Source organism: Canis lupus, chromosome 20, assembly GCF_003254725.2.
Source record: "Canis lupus dingo isolate Sandy chromosome 20, ASM325472v2, whole genome shotgun sequence".
Lineage (NCBI taxonomy): Eukaryota > Metazoa > Chordata > Mammalia > Carnivora > Canidae > Canis > Canis lupus.
The window spans coordinates 6,946,916-6,971,751 of record NC_064262.1 but is presented as its reverse complement, the minus strand read 5'-3'; the positions used below and the strand labels follow the sequence as shown (position 1 = coordinate 6,971,751).

At 43.5% G+C, this 24,836-nt stretch overlaps 1 protein-coding gene across 4 annotated transcripts in view; it reads right to left on the bottom strand.

The window, feature by feature from the left end:
* VGLL4 (vestigial like family member 4) overlaps positions 1 to 19,853 on the bottom strand; it is a 163,491-nt gene extending 143,638 nt beyond the window's left edge. Inside the window, exons 1-2 of one of the 4 annotated variants that reach the window (XM_025449715.3) lie at positions 19,505 to 19,853; positions 4,303 to 4,379 (exon numbers count right to left, since the gene is read on the bottom strand). In XM_025449715.3, coding sequence (XP_025305500.1) covers positions 4,303 to 4,366 — 64 coding nt within the window. In that variant the 5' untranslated portion in view covers positions 4,367 to 4,379; positions 19,505 to 19,853. Of the gene's footprint in view, positions 1 to 4,302; positions 4,380 to 10,175; positions 10,253 to 16,047; positions 16,119 to 18,574; positions 18,774 to 19,504 lie in introns of those variants that run through there. The other 3 variants (XM_025449722.3, XM_049098245.1, XM_025449728.3) reach the window with 3 other exon arrangements.
* Between the last annotated feature and the right edge of the window lie 4,983 nt (positions 19,854 to 24,836).

Below are 24,836 nucleotides of genomic sequence, written 5' to 3'. Positions count from 1 at the left end.
ACACACAGGCAGAGACACAGGCAGAGGGAGAAGCAGGCTCCATGCAGGGAGCCTGACGTGGGACTCGATCCCGGGTCTCCAGGATCAGGCCCTGGGCCGAAGGCGGCACTAAACCGCTGAGCCACCTGGGCTGCCCTTTAAGTACTTCTTTATTCTGTGCCATAATAAAAAATGTTTGAAAGCCACCCTAACAGATGAAGAAAGGAAAAACAACAATAAGAGGAGAAGAAGAGGGATCCCTGGATGGCGCAGCGGTTTGGCGCCTGCCTTTGGCCCAGGGCGCGATCCTGGAGACCCGGGATCGAATCCCACGTCAGGCTCCCGGTGCATGGAGCCTGCTTCTCCCTCTGCCTGTTTCTGTGCCTTTCTCTCTCTCTCTCTCTCTGTGACTATCATAAATAAATAAAAAATTTAAAAAAAAAAAAAAAAGAGGAGAAGAAGAAAGAGAGAAACAAATCAAGGTACAGATCCAGTTGATCTAGAGCACCCATAACCTGTGCACACAGCAACTAGATTACTTTATTGATGCAGAGGCTGATCACAATCTTGCAGGAAGGAAATTTATCTGAGAAAACAGTATGTGAGTGCAATTGATCATTATGTTATAATTAATCAGACAGGCTTCTTTTTCTCCTTTTTAAGGCAAAACAGACCACAACCTATATACTGAAAATGCATCTGGGGCATTGGTCCCCCTTATAAGAAAAGCTTGCACTCCTAACAGTGTTTTACTTGGAAAGATTACGGTAATTTGTGATCATTTAGTCAACTTTCAGTGACCTTCCCCAAGTGAGAAGTTTGTGAATTTCTAGGATCTGGTGAGTACAGCAGCACCCCCTGCCAAGGCTGTCTTCTCTTCCCGTTCTCCCCACAATCATACCAACCTTATCATGCTTTTTCTGATCATACACATGCTCATCAGAGCAGATCGAAAGTGCTATTCCCTCCACCAAAATCCACAAAACCAAAACTACCCATTTCTTAAAATTATTATTATTATTTATTTTATTTATTCATGAGAGACACAGAGAGAGAGAGGCAGAGACACAGGCAGAGGGAGAAGCAGGCTTCATGCAGGGATCCTGACATGGGACTCGATCCCGGGACTCCAGGATCACACCCTGGGCCAAAGGCAGGCACTAAACCGCTGAGCCACCCAGGCGCCCCTCTTAAAATTATTTTAATCTAAGTGAAGAAGTCAGCAAAGACAAGATCTTATCATCAGAAGCTACATGAACAAAGTTACCAAAAATATTTTGTAAACATTAAGATAAAATGAAGTATCATATTAAAGACGCCACAAAGTGTTGGTCTAACAACCTCAGTAGTGTCTAAGTGTCTTGTCCTCAAATTTTGTTCAATTTTGACCACTAAAAACTAGACCTGACAAAAAGTTGGGGTCTTCCCAGCACCAGCATTAATCACAAGTGAAAGGAAAGATTCCTCCAGCACACGAAAAACGGGCAATCTCACATTGTATTTTCCTTAAGTACCTTCCAGGATTACCCTGGATGCTGATTAAATCAATGTCTCATGAGCAGTGGAATGATTATTTTAAGTAAATGTATTCCTTCTAGGCCATCCAGATAAATGACTATTGTGTTACTACAAAACCACCATTTCACTATTGACTTCAGCTCTACAGTGTACCATTGAGATATTTCTTTTATTCTCTGCAAGTAGACATAATGAAGCCTTAAGGCTATCAGGTATTATAGACTCAAGTCCTAATAGGTACTGTTCTCTTCAAAATGTTCAAACAATAACATCTTCAAAAATGCCTGAGTTTTTGGTTCTCTGTGAGCCAAAGAAAAGACAATCATTTAGGTCACCTACATGAGTCGGGAAACTGATCCCAAGTAGTAGAACATTTTTCTGTTTGTAATAAGACACCCAAATCAGATTACATACACAAGACTTTTTTTAAGTGTTGAGTGTAAGAGCAATTTATAACAAAAGCTAAAATAGAATTAATCTAGGGCAGAGAAAGCTGATTCAGGCTGAACAAGCCCAAGTAAGTCTTAAGAAATCTACTGGAAGACTCTGAACTTAATGCTCAACTTTGCCTATAAATTGCATAAGTTTTCACATACTTACATTATTAGGTAACAAAAAATACAATGAATTCCTGCTTTTTGAGCTCTGTGCTCTTGTGGGTAGTGATGTACAGAACACAACGGTAAAAAGGATTCTCAAAAATGTTGCCTACATATTAATAATAATGATTATAGACATTTTTGGACTTTTTCCCTCTTCTTTAAGTGTAAAAAATGATCCCGAGCAACTGAAATCATTCCAGAGGGATTCCAGAATCACGCCAGCCCATTCCTAAACCAATTGGAAGCACCAGAGTCCAAAGAAGAATATTCCAGAATAAAGTCTACTCTGTGATTCATTCTGGCCTTGCATATGCATATATCCTTACTCTGCAAATCACTACCGGCTGTGTTGAACTCAAGAGAAAAGTAAGAATTCCTCTCTCCCTTGGCATTATCATTCATTCTGTTTCTATCACCAAGTATGCCCAGTCTCCCCCTACTATATATACATTTTACAGCTGCAGGAGTTAAGTTCCTATGCTTCATAAAGGCAGTGGCTATTTCCTGTTCATCTATGCATGCCCCTTATACATAATGATTCAATCATTGCTCATTGAATTGGTCTCCAGCCTGAAATCAGTGACCCTCAAGCTGAGCTCTGGGGCTGAATCTCTAAGAAGGGTGCTCAAAAAGGGAAAAAACTTTAACTCTCTACCCCCAAGACACAAAGGGCTGTCTGGAGGTCATTACTTCTATTTATGTGTATAAACATAATCTTGTTTTACTAATCCTAAAGAAATGTGGGCATTATAAGAAATTCAAAATACTGTCTTGCAAAGGTATAAAAACTTCTAAATTAACTATATTCATACTTAGTGAAGCTTGTAACTAGCTATTCAAGTCAATAACATGTACTGCAATCTTAGAGGCATAAAGGAGTTTTTGTGGTTTAGATAAAAGCCTACAACCTGAGCTGCCTCTCCTTAGCTCAGTGTCCTTGGGAATGACACCTAACATCCCTGAGCTTCAATTTCCTTAGCAAGGGATAATTATACCACACCAAAAGGTAGTTATATCCTTCCAACAATCAAAAGCTAAGTAAATGTAAATTATGTAAGAGGTTGAAAAAAAACAAACAAAAAAAGCCCTCTAATTGTTATCTCATCCAATCACTAGTCTAAAGATAACCTTGCAAGAGTTGTTGGGAGTAGGAGAGGGTGGGAAGATACAGACACAGTGATTATACAGAAGACTAGACTAAGTCCTACCAGAAGCCAACAAAGTGCCAAGAGAGGACACAGCATGGCAGTCCCCGCCAGGAGCTGACAGCTAAGATAAGCACAATCTACAATAGCTCATTTAATCCTCACAAATACCTCGTAAAATGTTGTTACTTCAGGTGAGTGAAGAGGAAACTGAGGCATAGAAAAATACACAAGTCTTAGCCGGTAAAAAGTCAAGAGTTTACATTTTAATGCCATGCACCTTCCAGCCTGCCGATTCATTAAGAACTGGAAAGTAGTTCATTTTTAAGAACTTCTAATTATGAAATCTCAACCTCAGATATTTTTTTGTTATTAGCATTTTAGTGCTTACAAAAAGAACACTTAACTTTGTTCTCACGTAAAACAGCCAATCTCGCAAAAATTGTTCAGCAAGCAATTTTTTAACATTGAACAAGAATGCTTAAAAACAAATATGCCTTAGGATGAGCAGGAAAACCACTTTAACACATTGTGGAATAACTTTGTGGAGGACAATGTCATGTTCTCTTTCCTTTCATCTGTCCTCCACCACAGTAGTAAATTTTTCCACACAACATTTGCTCTTTCTCACCATTGCAAAAGGAATTTTCAAGACTGTTTTCCATTATATGCACCGCGTATTACGTATGACAAGAAGGATCTTGATTTTTTTCCACCTCTAATTCTCTGCTGGTCAATTAGTCCATCAAGCAATACATATTTATCTAAACTTCCAGAGACATTTAAGAACTATCTCCATCCTAGAGCAAGGAAGTTAGAAAAGACTTCCTTGAGTTAAGCCTTGGAGCTCCAGCATCCAAAGATGACATTCATAAGACTTCCATGTTCTAGCATTGGAAAATAAAAATGAAGGTCCTAACCTGCTATCTCTGAGGAAAACAACCCAAACTAACTGCATATAACCATAAAACCATGTTGGAGAAACACATGAATCTATTATAACGCAGGAGACAAGAGGGCACGGATAAAAATCACTTTAAAATAGGTTCCTGACTTACGTTTTTCATCATCAGCATGCACTAGAGATGCTGCCCTTGACAAAACATCCAATGGTGTCTCCATTCCTGGTTAGAGCCTAGAAGGAAAAAAAAAAAAAAGATGAAAAAAAAAGTTAAAAAGAATTCAAAACACTCTTTTAGAATTCTGGTAGTTAACAGGATTCCCCCACTACATGCAAATCCTAATTCTGAGGATGAAATTCTTCCCAATCTGTGAAGAAATCCAATGGATTTGGTTCAGGCACAGACAGAGCAAAGGGTTAAATTCCATTCAGTGTACTAAGCTAAACCTTGCGGATTCCAGGAAGCAGCCAGTGTTAGCGCTTAAAGGAGGGATATTGTGAATATTCACGCCCATGTTATTTGTGCTTATAAATGTTTATGTGTGTGCATAACAACAAGCCCATACAGACATACCTAGTAAAAAAAAAAACAGTTTCAGAACAAAGGCTGTTCTATGAATGTAGCATTACTACCAGTCTGAGATTTCTGTTGTGGTGGTGTTTGTTGTTGGTTTATTAGTTCTAACAGAAATTACTAAGATTGAACTGTTCTGTTCATTCACCTCCTTCGCTGAGAGACTGCATGATCATATCACTTAATATATTCAACATACTCACGAAAGTTCTGTGAATTCCAGTGCTGAGTTAAGTGGTGTTTTAACTCTGAAAGGTATCTTGATTTTAAAATATCATGTGTTGGGGATGCCTGGGTGGCTCAGTTGGTTAAGCATCCAACTCTGGGTTTTGGCTCAGGTCATGATCTCAGGGTTGTGAGATCTAACTCTGTTTTGGGTTCACTCCACTGGGCGTGGAGCCTGCTTGGGATTTTCTCTCTCCCTCTCCCAGTGCCCCTCTCCCACTAAAAAAATAAATAAAATAAAATGCTTTTAAAAAAACAAATAAAATACCATGTTTATATGGTATTTATACTTACTATCACCACCACCCATCACCAATTTTATCCTGTGTTTTTTAATAAGTTTTATTTTTTCATTGTTTTCTTAAATTACGGAATACACATAAAAATAAAAACTGCCAAAGATTTAAAGATGGTGGAAAACCTAGAAAAATCAGGCCACTTTGCCCAGTTTTCCTTTTCTGGGTTGTTTAAACATGCACATGCGCACATATACATAAACACAGAAACAGAGGCACACGCAATTATTGGAAAAATAGGCACACCCTATTAGTACAACTGAGAGAAATACCTTTAAAAAAAAAAAGATTTTATTCATTTATTCATGAGAGACACACAGAGAAAAAGAGGCAGAGACACAGGCAGAGGGAGAAGCAGGCCCCAAGCAGGGAGCCCAACATGGGGCTCAATCCCGGGTCTCCAGGATCACACCCTGGGCTGAAGGTGGTGTTAAACCGTTGAGCCACCCGAGCTTCCGAGAATTACCTTCTTAACTATGCCCCTTTAAAGACACTCAGCATTTATTCAGCCTTCTTCAACACTTACTGAATACCTACTGGGTATGTGCCAGTTACAAGACATGACAGATAAGCTGGCTTTAGAATTTCGTATTTCAGGTCTTCAAAGAAATATTAAGTCTTGCCTGGCAATGTAACTTCATTTAATAAACATTGTCTACCAGGTGCTAAGGCAAAAAAATAATAAAAGGCCAGTAGTTGGGCAGTCTGGGTGGTTCAGAGGTTTACCGCCACCTTCAGCCCAGGGCATGATCCTGGAGACCTGGGATCGAATCCCACGTTGGGCTCCCTGCGTGGAGCCTGCTTCTCCCTCTGCCTGTGTCTCTGCCTCTCTCTTTCTTTCTCTGTGTGTGTGTGTGTGTATGTGTGTGTCTGTCAGGAATAAATAAATAAAATCTTTAAAAAAAAAAAAGAAAAAAGAATCTAGTTGTTTAAGATAGTGTTTTTGAGTGACGCCCCCGTGGCTCAGTGGTTGAGCGTCTGCCTTCAGCTCAGGGGTGATCCGTGTCCTGGGATTGAGTCCTACCAACATCAGGATCCCCACAGAGAGCCTGCTTCTCCCTCTGCTGTGTCTCTCATGAATAAGTAAATAAAATCTTTTTTTTTTTTTTAAGTGTTTTTGAGGGCAGCCCCGGTGGCGCAGTGGTTTAGTGCTGCCTGCAGCCCGTGGTGTGATCCTGGAGACAGAGGATCGAGTCCTGCGTCAGGCCCCCTGAGTGGAGCCTGCTTCTCTGCCTGTGTCTCTGTCTCCCTCTCTCTCTCTATGAATACATAAATTTAAATAAATAAAAGTGTTTCGCATTATATGTTCATATTTTATAAGGAAAATTTTTTCTAGAAGTTTCAGAAACACTGAAGTAAACCAAATTAAGCAGCTTATTTTCCTTTCTGCACTTCAAATATGTTGCTATGGCTTCCTTCTGCAAAAGGCTAAGATAGTGGGCATAGTAGCTCTCTCCGTATGAAATCTCTCAGGGTTCCCGGCTGGCTTAGTCAGTAAAGCCTGTTGACTCTCAACCTCAGAATCATGAGTTCAAGCCCCACATGGAGCCTACTTACAAAAAAGAAAGAAAGAAATCTCAAATTTCACTAGCCATTCTATTAACCTGAAACATCTCTTAGAGAACACTTAGGAAAATATGGATTAAGGTAAAATGTGCTAACCGACAAAATAGAGGTATAAACAAAGTCCCATAGAAATACAGAAGAATTCTGACTCTGTGGACAAAACAACCATGAGCTAAGCCTCTGAAGAATGGATATAAAAGTTCTGCCAGAATGGAAGTACAAAAGATGAATCTATTCAGGAACAAGTTGCCCATATTGGCTAGAAGACCAGAGTCAGACGGGGACAGGAAGTACGAGACAGGGATGAGAGTTTCAATTGGCCATGTCATGGAAGGGCTGAGTGCTCTCTGACAAGGCTTGGGTTCCAGGGCTTCTGGGTGGCTCAGGTAGTTAAGTGTCTGTCTTTGGCTCAGGCCATCATCCCAGGGATCTGGGACTGAGTCCTGCATTAGGCTCCCTGCTCCACAGGGAGCCTGCTTCTCCCTCTCCTTCTGCAGCTCCCCCTACTTGTGCTCTCTCTCTCTCTCTCTCTCTCCCCCCACTCTCTGTCAAATAAATAAATAGAATTAAAAAAAAAAAAAAAAGACTTGGGTTTGATCCTGTATGCATTAAGGAGCCACCGAAATCTCTAAGCTAAGAACTAACTTGGTCATCTACGTGTTGTATGAAAATTTTTCTGGTAGCACCATGTAGTCCCATTCTATAGAATGGGAAGACAAAGGCAGGATAAACAATTTGAAAGATACAGCTATGTAGCATGCAGAAGGTAATGAGGGGTGCTATTATGGGAGCTGTGGGGACAGGAGAAAACCAGAGACAGACTGACAGGTCTCAAGATGTGAGAGGAGACAGACAAATACTGTAGAGTCTCTCGAATGTGGAATCTAGAAAACAAACTCACAGAGACAGAGAACAGTTTGGTGGTTGCAGGCAGGGGGAGGGGGAGAGGATAGGTCAAGAAGGGAGTGTGGAAAAATAAATAAATAAATTGGTGAGTCATACCAGAAATGGGGGGAGGGGGCAGAAAGGAAAGTGTGAGAGGAAAGTCAAAGCAGGCTGTCAGTGAGTGCAAGGGCAGCAATGTCACCAACCAGAGTTCATGTCTTCTTTCTCAGAGACAAGGTAAGATGAGTACAATCGGAAGAATGAAGGAAAATTCATGACATTCACGTTCCTAATCTTCTTGGCAAGATAGAAAAGATCATCTCCTGAGAGTAAGGACTTTTGAACTTGTCCAAAGGTGGAGAAAGCAAAGAAAGGCTTGAACAAAAGGACAGGAAAAGGCGTGCTGAACCCCCCAAGAACTGTTATCTTCTCTTCACCTGAACCAGTTTCCCATTCAGGCAAGAACTGGGCTTAAAGTCTTTCATTTTGATTAAGTAGATGCTGATAAGCATTCTAGTCCATAATGCACTGTGTAGACTCAAATTCCTTAATTTTCCTGAGGTTGAAGGGCAAGGGTTTTGAGGGACACTCTCTTCCCAATCAAACTCCTGCCTCTCCTGTCACACAGTGAAAATTCTAAACCTGAACAGATATACACTGACACATGCCTCCAGTTATGCAAATGACACATAGAAGTGTTATACATAGAAGCAAAATATCAAAGAATAAAAACATCAAATGACACAAAAAAGTATATGCAGAGTTCTAGCATCTCAGATTACATATTTAAATTTATTCAGGTACTATGAAATCCAAACCCCCAAGCAACCTAACGTTCAAAGTAGGCAGATAAGAGATTAGATGGTTAAGGTTCACCTAAGAGGCACCTGCCATCTGCTGCAGCCTTATTTATGAAAGCAACCAATTTTTATGACACAAGTATTCTGAGTTCAGGGAAGTACTCAGGAGAAGTAAAAGAGAAACAGAAGATGTGATCTCTGCTTTCAAAGAGTTATGATCTTTTTTTTTAAGGAGTTATGATCTTATTGGTGAACCTAAAGTATAAGAAATAGGATAACAGACAAAAAAAATTTTTTTAAGGAATGGGATAACAGACAAACTTAAAAGAGCATAATAAAAGACAAGACATAGTTTAAAACCAATGTGTGGGGGATCCCTGGGTGGCGCAGCGGTTTGGCGCCTGCCTTTGGCCCAGGGCGCGATCCTGGAGACCCGGGATCGAATCCCACGTCGGGCTCCCGGTGCATGGAGCCTGCTTCTCCCTCTGCCTGTGTCTCTGCCTCTCTCTCTCTCTCTCTGTGACTATCATGAATAAATAAATAAAATATAAAAAAAAAAAAAAAAAAAAAAAAACCAATGTGTGTATTGTGTGATAAAAGAGAGCTCAGTGTCAGCTTAAATGTATACCTTGTGAACATCTACTTTGTTTTGTGTGGGCATGTGTGTGCTTCAAAAAGCCACTTCAAAGATTTCCTTCCAAAGCTTCACTCCCTCAGGCTATCATGCTCCTCTCTGACCTCTCTTACCTCAATCACACTGTCGGAGTATTTCCTGGGTGCAAGGACCCTGTCTTATCCTTACATGTGCAGTCATGTTGGATCAAAAGCCTGAAGAAAGGCTCAGAGGCAGGAATGAAAACCAAGACAGGGAAACTGAGACCATTCCGGTCAGAATGGAGAGTCCTGATAAAGAAGCAGTAGAGGTGGGCAGCCCCGGTGGCCCAGCAATTTAGCGCCGCCTTCAGCCCAGGGTGTGATCCTGGAGACCTGGGATTGAGTCCCATGTGGAGCTCCCTGCATGGAGCCTGCTTCTCCCTCTACCTGTGTCTCTGCCTCTCTCTTCTGTCTCTCATGAATAAATAAATAAAATCTTAAAAAAAAAAAAAAAAGCAGTAGAGGCTGAGTTTGGGTGAGTTCAAAATGGGTAGATGGAGGAACAAGCTGAAGGCTAGCCCAACAGGTTTATGCTGAATGTAGTATGCAACAGGCAGCTATGATTAGCCCCTGAGCAGGCTGGTGATCTGATGTTAATGAGATTTTTGTTTAACAGTTCTGGAGAAGATGGTTTAACTTGATAGAGTGAAGTGAGAAGTCACTGGAAGTAGGTCACTTAGGAGGCTTCTATAGGAACCAAGTGTGAGATAAGAACATTAGGGGCTGGTTCAGGTGGGAGATGAAGACCAGCAATTAGGCATTATCTAGCCACAAAAGACCTAAGCAAATACAGGTAGAAGATAACAGTAATAAAAAAAAAATTAATTAAAAAAAACCTTATTGAAAAAAACCCTTATTTATTTTACGGCTTGTTCAATATTCACAATTCAAAAAACCCAATAAAACATGTTAGTAAAGTTGCAGAAGGCTGGGGGGAAACAATGGTTACAGTATTTTATGGAGGGTCACAGCACACTGAGAGGCAAATTAGCAGAGTGGTTATTTAAGAGGATGATCTTTGGACACCTACCTGAGTTTGAACTGGGCTCAGACACTTCCTATTAGTGTGTCCCTGGAAAATGACTTTATCTCTGAGTGTCTGTTTCCCCATCTGTAAAATGAGGATATGAATTCCTATTACCTCCCTCATAGGGTGTTATGGAAAGTGGATGGGCTTTATATGTATCAATATGTCAGAATGTATGCAAACATTTTAATAAGTTGCAAATGATGGTGGTAAGTGTTTTGAAAAAAGGGGTACTGACAATTACTTTACCTGGCAATCGATGTCTCTGAGATGAATGAAAGCTGCGACCTCAAGGAGAAGAATTAGTCTTGTGAAGGGGGGCAGGAAGGAGACAAAGAGCATTTGCAGAACACCCAAAACAGAACCAAACTGGGCTTGGAGATGTGGAGGGAATGACCTCAGCCCAGGGAACAAGGGGGAGAGAACAGGAGGTAGGCAGGGAGGTGGGCAAGGGCAGATCAAGCATGCCCCTTTAGGGCATGACAAAGCTGAGATTTTATTCTCAGTGTAAAGCCCTTGAATGGTCTGAACAGTTTTACACAGAGGAGAGAGATGCCTGGTTTACTGTATATCCTTTATGAACCATAAATCATCTACTACCTTTTGCAAAAGATTATGCAACCTCCAGAAAATAAAGCTAAGTAGATCCTAGTACTTAGGGATCCCCAAGTACATCCCAGTTACATGTTCTCCTTTCTGTGATGGTTTTTACAGTATAATATCACAATACCCAAAAACATAATCGCTTGAAATGCTCACACCTGAAACATTACACCATTCACGTGTGAAGAAAATACTTTTGGAAAAAAGACATCATGTACATCTGAAAAGATACTCTACTCTCTTGCATTCTGTTTCCAGTCTATCCATTTACCTTCTCAGGAGATTACTGACAAGTATGACCATTAGTCATCCTGAACAGAATACACATTTTGTTTTGTTTTGCAAGCAATGGTCAGTATTTTCTCTGTCAGCCCATATTCTTTTCTTCAAACTCCCTTATTGCCTATAATAATGCTCCTACAAAGAGCTTAAGATAGAGAATTGGAGAATAAGAGGTCAATTCTAAAGCTACTAAAATTTAGGGACATGCAGTGATAATGACAAGCTCAGCTATAAATCTGAAAGCCGTTATTTTGGACTTCCACAAAGAACTGTCCCTTTTTGATCAACATGAGGACTTTAAAAGCACCTGTCTTGGAAAGAATCACAGGGTGTATTCTTTTTTTTTTTTTTTTTTTTTTTTTCAGGCAAAAGAACAGAATTTTAAAATATGTTATAGAAATGTTCTAAGGAGTTTTCCCAGGTGAAAGCTACAGCACCAGGCCTGCCTCACTCCATGGCTCTGCCAGGAACGGGGACCCAACTACAGTATGATTTAGGAAAGAGTGTGAGAACATGGAGCAACTGTCCTGGCAAGGGGTGGAAACCGGTGGGGGTGGGGAGAAGCACATTCAAACCTCCTGATGTTCCTGCCACACTGTCACTTGGCCAAAACCCAGAAACAGGAAGACATCACTACCGTGGAATACTGATAGCATCTCCAGCTTCCAGATGCACACTGTTGAGTATCTCTAATTCCTATTGGCCCTGTTCCATCCCTCTATTCCCTGCAATCAGGGCCACTTCCTGGGATAATCTAAACCAGCCTCAGCTAATAAAGCACAACTGGAGGACAAGCCTACAAGTATGAACTCTCACACCATAGCAGGAGGTATATGACCCTTTTGGCCATCAAGAATTTAGAGGCTTACATTGTATATCTCCTATTTCTATAAAACCTATATACAAAAAAAAAAAAAAAAAAATCCCTATATACAGATGTTACAGAAAAGGAAATCCACTGCCCTGAAGCAACTTACACCAAATATGTATCACACTGCGGTTGATTTGGCTAGCTGTCCATCTCAGTGAGAAGGAGAACTGAAATAAAACTTCAGACCAAATCATCACCAGATTCGGGCAGCCACATGGATGTACATGGATGGGCACATGAAGAAGATGAGTCTTATCCTCCTGGCTATTTCTTCTCCATTATGCGTCCATTTGATGCCCCACTAACTTCTTGCAACACATTCTTCCCATTAACATCCAATTCTCAGACCACCCCTCTATGTTCTTGCAGAAAATATCTCTCATTTGTGTAATCTTTTTTTTTTTTTTTTACTTTTCACACTTTACCATCTGTTAAATCAATGGAGCCAGGACATGAGCCCTACTTTTAACACTTTCACTCATTCAGTCAACAATCACTGTTTTGTTCTAGGCCCTGCTCTACAAGCTCCCACTGATTGGATGGGCCAGTCATTTACCTTCCCCAGACCCCAGTTTCCTCACTTAAAGAAAATGGCAATAACATTGTTCCTTCATATGGTCACAAACCCAGTATGTGGATTAAGTGATACAACATAACCAAAAGTACCTTGTAAACTCAAATGAGAAATAGATGTTATACCCATGCTGCCACCACACTCTTAAGGCTACACAGCACATACTTTTCCAAAACACACACATATATATTACTTCACTGGATTCTCACTGTAAGTTGGCCACATAGGATTATTAATATTCTTCTACAGATGAAAAACCAAGGTGCCAAGAATATAAGTGACTTCCTGAAGAAGCTAAGACTAGAATCCAAGTCCCCTGACTTATCATCCAATGCTATTTTTACTATACTTCAGCTGATTTTCATAAAGACGTTTGGAGAAAAATACTTATTTCTTTTTAGTTTCATTAAGTTACACCTCACTTCCCCCAAAAACCCATTCCATCATCAACTCAAGGCAAGACTTCTAGTCTGTGCTCTTTCCCCCTTATACCTTGAGATACATCAGGCAATAAATAACTTTATAGTTCCTAAAGTAAGTAAAGGAAAACAAACCCTCCCCTCTTGGAAATGAGAGAATGAGGCCATATTTTACTTTCTTTGAATAGAGACAGGCATGGAGTCACAGGAATCATAACCAAGCCAGGTGAGAAAATGCTCACAGTCTGCTGGTTCTGAAGTGAAACATGCGACCACTGGCAGTAGCCTGCTGCCACAGGACTCCATAGGGCTGCAGCTACACAGCAATTAAACATAAGCCCTCAAGGCTTCAGGCTCCATGAACAGGTTCAGTATTGGGAAGGATGGTTTCTACTTAGTCATGCTCCAGAAAACCTGTTTTGGGGGGCACCTGGGTGGCTCAGTCAGTTAAGCATCTGCCTTCAGCTCAGGTTGTGATCCCAGGGTCCTGGGATAGAGCCCTGCATGGGGCTCCTTGCTCAGCGGGGAGTCTCCTTCTCCCTCTCTTTTCTCCTTCTGTGCTCCCCCTGCTTATGCTCTCTTGCTCTGTCAAATAAATAAGTAAAATCTTAAAAAAAAAAAAAAAAACTATTGTTGAGTTCCAATGGTAACTGTTAGAAATCTGTAAATGATATTTTCAAACTTTCACCGTACTTGTATTTCTCACAACCTTAAATTGTATACCACACTACTAAATATAGACCAGCCCTCATTAAAAATACTCTTTCAATAGTCATACTGCCAAAGAAAGAGTATGAACAGATGGATCATTTGCTAGGCCAGCGTTCCTCACCTAGGCATATCCCTGGCATGAATAATTGACCCACACTGCCATAATGTATAGCACCCACCAAGTACAATACAAGAGCTTGGCCAGCTTCCACTTACATTCAATTCCTCACTTCTATATATAGCCACTCCTGAAAATTTATTTCAAGACCAAATGTAGTAAATCTGAACAATATACCTACATGTTCTATGCTTATTTCCAGAGAATTGAAAATATGTGTGTATAAAATCCCTAGTTAGGCTGCATAAGCCCCAGAATGAGAGTCAGCTGATGGCTGACTCCATTGTCCTTTATTGTCCATTGTCTTATAAAACTTGGTAAGTGGGGACAGTTTTATACCCTTTCCATAATGATATAATGCTCTTCCTATGAAAGCTCTGTAGGAGGCAGTCTATAGATTGGACAGCCATCCAACTCTCGCCCTCCGAAGTGGGGGATACATTAGATGTCGGAACAAGGTAATCTCAGGTAACTGCCATTAATTACTCCGCTCTGCCTACTGCTGGTCTCCACCTTCTATCATCTCAACAGAGACTGAGATCCCAGGCAGTTTGGGCTGAATAAAATGTACCACTCTGGATGGAAACTCCAGAATGAATCCCCAACTCAACCACTTGGGGTTTTCTGATGCTAAAATGGCCCAAGGCTTGACTCTATGGACCTCCTTAAGCACCCTTTCCCCAGGGATGTGTGTGTTAGGAATATGATATTTAGTCATCTTGATGACCCTGGCAACAGGAGCTGCCAAACAGGGCTACCACACAGTAACTAAATCCTCAGGTCCTATAATACAGTTTGGTATCAGTGTCAACCATGCACCTGCACAGACAGTATGAAAGCTGACCATATGCCAGTTGAGAGCCCTGTGTATAAGCCCAATGCTGCAAAACTAAACTTAGATTACAGCATATTTCCTGACATTTTCTATGAGGCTGCATGCCTGGTAAAAATCTCACGGCTGGCTGAAGTTTACCTACCTTACCAAAGGGTCCCCTGGAAACTGTACGGTGCACCCACACTAACACCACTGTGTCTAAGTGAAAGAAAATAAAATTCAAGTCTGGACTTTTAGAGCAGAATACCAGTTCCCACCATGTCTTGACATTACTGTAAAAAAAAAAAAAAAAAAAAAAAAAAAAAGGACTATCCTTTTCTTTCTCATGTTTAGGCTATTGTGAATCTGTGTCTTTATTTCTAAGACTTCAGCCTTCTACAGCACTCCACATGAAATAAGGGAAATTTCCTGGCATTTTTAGTTTAGTCTGGGTATGCTTGTTCTGACATTTCTTTTATTAGGATATTTAGAATTTCCTATTCACAAGTCCTCTTAAGGACCTTTTTTTTTTTTTTTTTTTTTTTTTAAGTAGGCTCCACACCCAGGATAGAGCCTAACATGGGGCCCAAACTCACAATCCTGAGATCAAGACCTTAAGCTGAGATCAAGAGTCGGATGCTTAACCAACTGAGCCACCCAGGCATCCCTCTCAGGAACCTTTTACCCCCAAGAATGAGAGACATGAATCTGCTTCAAAGTCCAAGTTGGCAAACTTCCCATAATACCTAGCTCTAACTGTCCACTGTTCCAAATCTCAACCCAGCCTATTAAGACCTAGATGAATAACCCATGACACATCATATCATTAGGAAGCGCTCCAGTTATCAGCATCAGGATATATGCTCAATTCTCATTATTCACAGCAGTCACGCTCTCTAAAGTCTCCAAGAACACTGAATTAGCAAACACTGAACCACTGTTCCTAGGGGAAGTACACCTGTTGAGGTTCCTTTGAGCCGCTGGTTACATCAATACATTAACATTGTTTTAGAAGTGTTTTTGTGGGATCCCTGGGTGGCACAGCGGTTTAGCGCCTGCCTTTGGCCCAGGGCGCGAACCTGGAGACCCAGGATCGAATCCCACATCGGGCTCCCAGTCATCCCAGTGCATGGAGCCTGCTTCTCCCTCTGCCTGTGTCTCTGCCTCTCTCTCTCTGTGACTATCATAAATAAATAAATAAAAATTAAAAAAAAAAAAAGAAGTGTTTTTGTTTAAAGACACCTTATGTGATACGACGGGGAAAGTCCTGCAAGTTTGGATCTGGGCTTACAAATAAATTTTAGTGAGTAAACAAACTCAGAAATCCGAGGATAGACAGTATTCGGTTATCAGACCCAAGGCTTAAGACACAGTATATTCTACAAGGTTTTCCTCCCTTGAAAAGGAGCTGTCAAACCGCATCCCAGGTAGCAAGAATTTTTCTGGTTTCAGCACCTCCCACTTATACTCCTGCTTTTCCTACCTTAGCAGTTTATACTCTCAAGATTAGGCAGTCCAATTCTAAGCAGTCGTTGTTGCTGTTGTTGTCTTCATGTGGACAGATTCTAAATGGCTACAGACTGTTGGCAGCATTCCCTTTTCTCACCTATTACATGCTCACAAATCGACTTCTCGACCTTTAGATGGGCTCTCTAAAACAATCACAAATGAGCTTCGGTTATGCACAAACTTAACACACAAAAACTTTCTTTCACCAGGGTCTGCACAGGGTGTCTAACAAAGACCAAAAAACCAGACTTGATATGTTAAAATCGCTATAGTGTCATATTTTTATTTACATTAAAATTTTCCCAATGTATGTCACTTTTACCTCCTGAATTCACAACTCTCATTGTTTTATGAAGTCATAGTCAAAGTCTCAAAGCAATTTTTAGGATGGTTATTTAATTTATTTTACTAAGGCAAACTAGAACCTGCACAGCAAACCGATCCTGGGAAAGATACTGAGAAAAGACACAAAGTAAAACCTTCCTTTGGATTTGTTTTTGCAACCACCAGAGGTTGGTAACATGGCTGACACCATAAGCAGTGAAAAGGAATTTCCCCTTAAAGCACTCTTGTCAAACTGAACATCTGAAAGTGAAAGTTTTGGTTTCATAATGATCACGTCTGTAAGAAGTGTCAAACCCTTCAGGTAATCTCACAATTCTAAATCAGTTGGGGGAAGTGCCAACAACTGTTATTAAGAAAATCTCTCAAATCTTCAAAGACATTTATAAATAACATAATACAACTCCTCTTCAAAGCACATCATTCCTTGTAATTCCAGAACTTCTGTGATGTATTGGGACCAGATACTACCACCCTCTTACAGAGGAAAAGCAAATACAAAGATTATGTAAAAGTAACTTCTTCTGGTCACAAACTTAGTAGGTGACAGAGATTGGATTTAACGTCAAGTCTCCAGAAATAGGCCAGAGCTGTTTTTACTACAACATTCACAGTTTTGGAATGTAGTCCATGGTTATTTATAGCAGAATTATCTTCTTAATTGTATTGTGTTTTGGTCAACATAAAAATTAGTTTGCATTCTCTTCCAAATGGAAAGCAAAAGCGAGCTGCCCCAAAGTGTGACAAAAACAGTGGCAGGGGAAATCAACCTGGGATTAAAATTGCACTAAAATGGGCAGCCTGGGTGGCTCAGCGGTTTAGTGCCTGCCTTCAGCCCAGAGCATGATCCTGGAGATCTGGGATCGAGTCCCACGTCAGGCTCCCTGCATGGAGCCTGCTTCTCCCTCTGCCTGCGTCTCTGCCTCTCTCTTTCTCTCTATGTCTCTCATGAATAAATAAATAAAATCTTTTTAAAAATTGCACTAAAATTAAATAACCATTTGAGGGCTTTACATCCTTTCTACCATGGGGGGGATGATTTTTCAGCCAGATGCAACAGGAAACAGAAGAAAACGAACACGAAATTATGTCTTGAGTATGAGACAAGAAATTTCTGAAGAAAGTATTTCTAAACGCCTTATTTAAAATTAAGGCACTGAGATTTAGAGATGATAAATAACGTGTGCCGAGATCATGTCATCAGCACAGCCCTAAGGCACTGACCCCAAAGCTCCCTTTCAACTACCCACGCTACTCCTCGCAGTCACGCGCGGCAAGGAGGAAACAATGAACATTACAAGTTAGTGGACTAGAGCAAAGAGTTCAAGTGTGGTACGCTAACACGGTGTGCAAAACTGACCTTCAAACACTAACAGAAAAGCTATCGTTCCTTGGTTTTGTCTTTGAATGTTCAGAGGAACCAAATGCAACCCTTCATTCTCGTCAAGGTAGGCTTGGGTTTTGAAAAAGACTTGCAAGATCTACAAACTGGAAGATCGCACCTTTCAGACAGAAGGTAGCAACCAGCTGCGATAAAAACTAGAAGAGCCGCCTGCACTCCCGGCCCCTGGGCTGCTGGTTCTTATTAACCACAGAGAAGGAAAATACAACCAGCAAACACACAGCACCGATGATCAAAGTGAAACCGATTTTAATCATCTAGCTTAAGTAGACGAATATATGCCAGTAAAGCGCATAAAGGCTAATAGCCCCAGCAAGTACTGTCATCCTAACCTAAGATCATTTCAATGTCTCAGCGTCAGAAATCAGAGGAGACTTTAAGAAAAAAAAAAAAAAAGGAAAAGACCTTTGCGTTTCGGCGAGGCCTGCACTCGGTGCTGGAAGAGTGCGCCGTTCCGTTTTGGGGCAGGGAGCACAGGGAAGCGCAAGAGGGGAGCCCCGTGCCGGCGGCCCCGCCCGGCCCCTTCCCGCAGCCCTGCATCCAGCCCTGCTCCGCCGCCCGCCAGGGCCCCCTCCCGGCCCTCGCCCTCGCCCTCGCGCTCCCGGGATGCCTGCCCCGGGGACCCCCCTGGAGCCGGACCTCCCCCGGAGCCCCGGAGCCTCGCGAGCACCCGCCGGCCCCCCCCCGAGGACGCCTTCCGTCCGGCTCGGACGCCGGCCCACCCGAGCCCCCCGCAGGCCAGTCCGCCCGCACTCACCGCCTCGGGCCGGCCGGGCCCCGGGGGGCGGGGGCGGGGCGGGGCGGGGGCGCACTCCGGGGCGCACTCCGGGGCTCGCGCCCGCGCTCCCGCACGGCCTCCGGCTCCGCACACCCACACCCACACCCACACGCACACGCACACGCGGGCGGCGCGCGCCGAGCCGGCTCCGCGGCGGACGCGAGCGCGGAAGCGCGAGGAATCCCTGGAATGAGGCGCCGCCCGCCCTCCGCGGGGCTCCGCCTGGCCCGCCAGGACACGCCCCGGACACGCCCCCGGACACGCCCCTCCCGCCAGGCAGGTGGGGGCCGCGCCCAGGTGAGCCGGCCGGGCGGCGGGGCGGGGCCTCGCACGCGGAGCAGACCCCCCCCCCCGCCGCGCGCCGGGCTGCGGCTAGCACCTACCCCGCGGGTGCCGCCGGCTGCCGGCCTGGAGGCGCCGGGACCCGGCATCTTACACCTACCTGTACCCCCAGGGCCCAGCGGGTGCGACACACCTTCAGGGTCCACGCACAACCGAACCTTGCGTGCGCGTCCAGGTGCGCGCTGCTGTGGACCAGGCGCGTTCCCCACACGCACCCAGTGGGCTCCGCACACGTGACACCGGCGCCCACGGCCGAGCCGTACCCCGCACCCATTGCACCCGCTGCCCCTTGGCCGCCACGCGCAGCCAGCCAGCGCCAGAGCGTTTGAGCCCGACCTGCGGCACCTACGCGGCGCTGGCTTCGGACCCGCACGCGTCCTCTCCCCGACCAGCAGCCCCCGCCCTCCGCGCCCACGCCGGCTCGCCCGCAGGACCGCGGTGCACGGTGCCTCCCGCACACCGGGTCTCCCCGCTCCCCGGGACGCCGCCCCGGACCGCTGCTGCCTCACTTTCTCCTTACCCACACCCCCACGTCGAACTGCCCCGACCGGCCGGCGGCACACGTACCTGCAGGTACAGGTCGCGCTTGCTCGGGGAGTGTGTGCTCAGGTGCCACTGCGATCAGAGCGGCCGCTGCAGTCCGGGGAACTCAGGCGCGGCTCGGTTTCCTCCCATTACAGCATTTTACACTCCACCACTCACTCCACTTCACACGCACACACGCACACACACACTCACGCCCCAGGCGCCCAGCAGCGTCTTTCCTCCCCCTCCCTCGCCCGGAGGAGGAAGTCCTAGTAAATGAAAACAGTGTGGAAGGAGGGAGCAGAGGAGGAAAGGGAGGGAGGTCGGAGTGGATAGAGCCCCCTCCAGCCGCTCCAGAGCAGTGTTTGCTGTGTTTGGCAAACTCCTGGAGTCCACAACCCGGGCTGCTCTGCAATGTGCCTGGGGAGGGGCAGAGGGGAGGAGGTGAAACATTTCTAATTGGTGCAGGTTCTTATTACAGCAGCAGCGCAGACATGTGACCACGAAAAGAAAAGCCCTGTCTTTAATTTTTTCCTGTCATTCTCTAGAGATTTGGGCGGGGCGGGGGGGGGGGGCGGTAAGAGGGGTGGAGGCCTGCTACTCCAGTCTCCAGCAGCCCTTGCCCCATTGTTTTCTCGTACTGCCACAATTAAGAAAACATTTGCTTAACATATCCAGCCGCTAACTTCATAAAATAAATAGTCAGAGACTGGACTTCCTCTGGTTTGCTTTAAATGGCTTCATGTTGCTCGCCTTCTGGCTGTTCTCAAACCTGGGTCGGCATTAGGAGCTCCTACTACAGGGCTTTCCCTGGGAGAAAGAAGGCTCTGCTGAGAGGCGATGATAGCAATAAAAAGAAATACCAGCTTACATTAATGCTGGCGGGAGGGGGGAGGGGGGAAGGCTTTGCCGTTTTCAAACTGCTTTTGCATCTATTACCTCATCCAATCATATCAAGTCACAGCATATTACCTCATTTGATCTTAGCCCCTGTTGGGTAGCAGGACAGGTATTAATAGTTCCATTTTACAGCCAGGCTCGACAGTTTACCTAAAGCAGGTAGGGGTGTTGCCTGTACCAGAGCCTGGGTCTTATGGCCCCTTGTGCAATACTCGCTCCTCCAGGCCACTCAGGACCACTGTAAATGCACAACCCAAGTGACAAGTCAACCCAAGCATAGCTGACCCTGGTGCCCCAGTTCCCAGATTAAAATTCACAAATTAAAGCTGGGAAGGCTCCCAGCCTCCCCAAAGATATTTTTATTTAGACTCCATGTTAGGTCATCAATAGTCTCAGACTAGGAGGGGGGCGGAAAACCACCCTGAAAAGATTATTAAAAGGAGGTTTTCATCCTGCCAAGTTAGGGCAGGGTATGAGGAAAGAGTGAGGGCTGCCTGGGCAGATTTCAGGAAGTGTGGCAGGATGGAGAAAGGGCTTGGGATTTGGACAGAACTGGATTTGAATTCAAACTCTATCTGTGTTTGTTAGAGGACTTTGGGCATGTTATCAAGGTCAGTGTTCTTATCTGTAAAACAGATAATAATTCTTACCTTAAAGATCCGTTGCCGGAACCAAGGACTAGGCATAGGATTCCATGAATACTCACATCCTCCTTCTCTCTTCCTACCTTAAATCCAGTCCTGCTGTGGCACCTTATAAACAGACCCCCACCTTAACATGGAGGGATAGGAAAATGATTTGCCCAGATAATGCAAATGCATAATGATAGCAACAATAATACAACTGCACATTTATAAACTGGCTTTGGGGTTTACAAAGTGTTCCCACATATCATTATCTCATTTGATTTCTATGACAATTCTGCCATTTGTGTGCTGCTAAATGATTTCCATTTGGGGTCAGTGTGGAGGTCCTAAAGCTGCCTCTTTAATTTCCATCACTGCTCAGAGCAAACCTTACTCTGCAGATAAATCTTGGGGACAGAGGGCCTTTTCTCATGGATGTGATCAGTCTTCGACCTTTCCAAGAATCAATCTCACTGCTTCTCTTACATCAGCATTAGTGTGACTTCGCTCTGACAACATCTAAGCATGGTTGTTTAAGCCTGGCTGTTTTAGTTGTGCAGAAGAAAGACACACTCAAGTCATCCTGAGGAAAATGGGGTGTGCCTTCAAGGTATAGATGGACTGGAACTGGAACCTGTCAGGTACACAGACTATTCACACGATGGGATATTAGCAGCCTAAACAAATCACTTATACTAACGTGTAGCAATAGGAATGAATCTTTCTTTGTAAAGATTTATTTATTTATTTGAGACAGCATGAGTGGGAGGGGCAGAGGGAGAAGGAGAGAGAGAATTTCAAATAGACCACACTGAGCCTGGAGCCCTACAAAGGGCTTGATCTCACAACCCCGAGATCAGGACCTGAGCTGAAACCAAGAGTCCCAACACTCAACTGACTGTGCCACCCAGGAGCCCCTAGAAATTTTTTTTTTAATTCTATTTATTTATTAATTTAAGAGAGAGTGGAGGGAGGGACAGAGGAGAAAGAAAGAGTACTCAAGCAGACTCCCTGTTGAGTGCAGAGCCCAACACAGGGCTTGATCTCAGGAGTCTGAGATCATGACCAGAGCCAAAATCAGTAGTCAAATGCTTAACCAACTGCGCCACTCAGGCGCCCCCAGAAATTTATTTTTTTTCAAAGAATGAAAAAGAAAAAAAAATTTAAAAGAATAAAAAAGAATGAAAAAAATCCACGAGGTGGGTGAGTAGAGATTGAGAAAAAACAAAAACCGAGGCACCCCCAGAAATTTATTTTTTGTAAAAAAGAGTGAAAAATAAAATAAAATGAAAATAAAAAAGAATGAATAATCCACGAGGTGGTGAGTGGAGATTGAGAATAAAACAAAATTCACCCTGAACTGATCATGGTTGAAGCCAAGTGATGGGTACAGGGGGGTTATTATACTGCTCTGTCTACTCTTGTGTGTGTTTGAGATTTTTATATTAAGACATTACAAAATTAAAAGGAAAAGAAAGGGGCAGCCTGGGTGGCTCAGCGTTTTAGCGTCTGCCTTTGGCCCAGGGCCTGATCCTGGAGACCCCGGATCGAGTCCCACGTCAGGCTCCCTGCATGGAGCCTGCTTCTCCCTCTGCCTCTCTCTCTCTCTCTCTCTCTCTCTCTCGAATAAATAAATAAAATCTTTAAAAATAAAATAAAAGGAAAAGAAAGTGCCAAGGATGGAAAGAAGCTCTGTGGACTATAATCCTGCCTCCTTCATGGGCCACAGTGTCGTTGGGCATTCTTCCTCTCTGTTTCTCTGGGCCTCCCCCACCTCCATTTAATTCCTTCTCATCCCTGCACCAAGGAGTTTCCTTGTCACTTTGGCTCCTGTACTACTGTTCCTACTGCTCCTTTTGGCTTTTGTTCCCCTGGTAATGGACTCCCTTTCTATCTTCAGAGTTCAAATTGTTCACAGAGATAATCTGATTCTTCTCTTTCTAGTAATCCTAGAAATGGCATCAATCTGATCTGCCTTGAAGTGGGGTATCCGTGAGGGTCTGTGAGGGCCCATGACATCAGGCACAGTCCAGCAAGGAGAAAGGATAGGGCAAAGGAGAATGGGAATTACAGGATGTATAACACAGCTGCCAGCAGGTGGAGGGGAGCGGCACCCAGAGCAATGCAAGACTTTGAAAGGCCCTCAGGAGTTCAATTGAGAACAAATTCTCTGCTTTGCCATTTGTTCCTTAACGATTTGTTAAGGCTCTCCAATTACTCAGTATTGTAAAAACAGGGTTTTTTTCCCACACCAAATTCCCAATTAATAGTTTATTTTCCAATTTGTTCTCCCATGTTATACTTCCAAGAAGGAAACTGAGGAAACACCAAGATGGCTCCCCACTGAGTTGCTTGTAGTGCAAACATATAGTCATCATTCTTATCAATGCATTAACCTGCCATGGAAGAATGTCCTCTTCTGCCCCAGCCCTTTGCTTATATAATGTGCTCACATGAATGTCTCATTTTTTTTCTTCTCTTCACTCCAAATTATCCCACAAAGATCCCTGAAGAGACAGAAGATATGGATTCTCATTCAGAAGATGTGTGTTCTCTAGGTGACAGTGGGACCCCCTTAAAGTTATTGGACACCTATGTGTCTAAGTCTCCACACCTATGAAGAGCTTAGATCAGAACAGGTTTGGCAAACAGTTGTCATCTTGAGCACCAGCTCTGTCTGCAGTCCTCTCTTGAGAAGACTCTGAAGCCACAATTGAGGTCCAGTGAAAAAATAAGTGTCAAGATTGATTAGTAATGTCTGCTATGGGCACGGAGTAGAAACTGGTGTACTGAATGTTGACCATTTCTGATCTAGAGGAGCTCTAAAAATCCCTTCTAGCCATAACTTCTCTTTTCTCTTCAAGTGGGAACAGGTGAACTTCTACTTTTCCAGAGGCCAAAGTAACCAGTGGAAAAAGTCAAATGATCTTATTCCAGTGTAAGAGTACAGAATAAGAAATTACCTAGAGGTACCTGAGTGGCTCAGTCGGTTAAGCACCTGCCTTCAGCTCAAGTCATGATCTCAGAGTCCTGGGATCAAGCCCCAGTCAGGCTTCCTACTCAGTGGGGAGCCAACTTCTCCTTCTCCCCTGCCCCCTTGATCATTCTCTCTCTTTCTCTGCCTTCTCTTTCACTCATTCTCTCTCTCAAATAAAATCTTAACCAGAAAAAGAAATTATCTAAAGTAATAATGATACCTAACATTTAATGAGTACTTACTATGGTCTGGACACTGTTCTAAGTGCTTTAAAACAATTATTGAGTTCAAGTCTCACAGCAGCCTTATGAGGTAGGGACTGTAAATATTCCCATTATTGAAGCAAATTAAGACACTGAACCACAGAGATGTTAAATAACTTGTCCAAAGTCTTAAAAATAATAACAGTACAAGTAGAATTAAACCTGGGAGTCTAATTCTGGAGTCCATGTGCTTAACGTGTCACTCCACATCAGACATCCCCTGGAAGCTTGCTAGGAATGCCGATTCCCAGACCAACTGATTTAGAATCTGCATTTTGGGACACCTGGGTGGCTCAGTGGTTGAGCGTCTGCCTTTGGGTCAGGGGGTGTTCCCGGGATCCCAGGATCAAGTCCCGCATAGAGCTTCCTGCATGGAGTCTGCTTCTCTCTCTGCCTATGTCTCTGCCTCTGTGTGTGTGTGTGTGTGTGTCTCTCATTAATAAAAAAATCAATTAACCTTAAAAAAAAGAATCTGCATTTCAACAAGCTTCCCAGATGATTCATAGGCACATTACCCTTTGAGAAATGCTGATCTACACTATATTGTCTTCTAAGAGGACATTAGCTACCGTTATTAAATATTTACAATACGCATGTACTGTGCTACA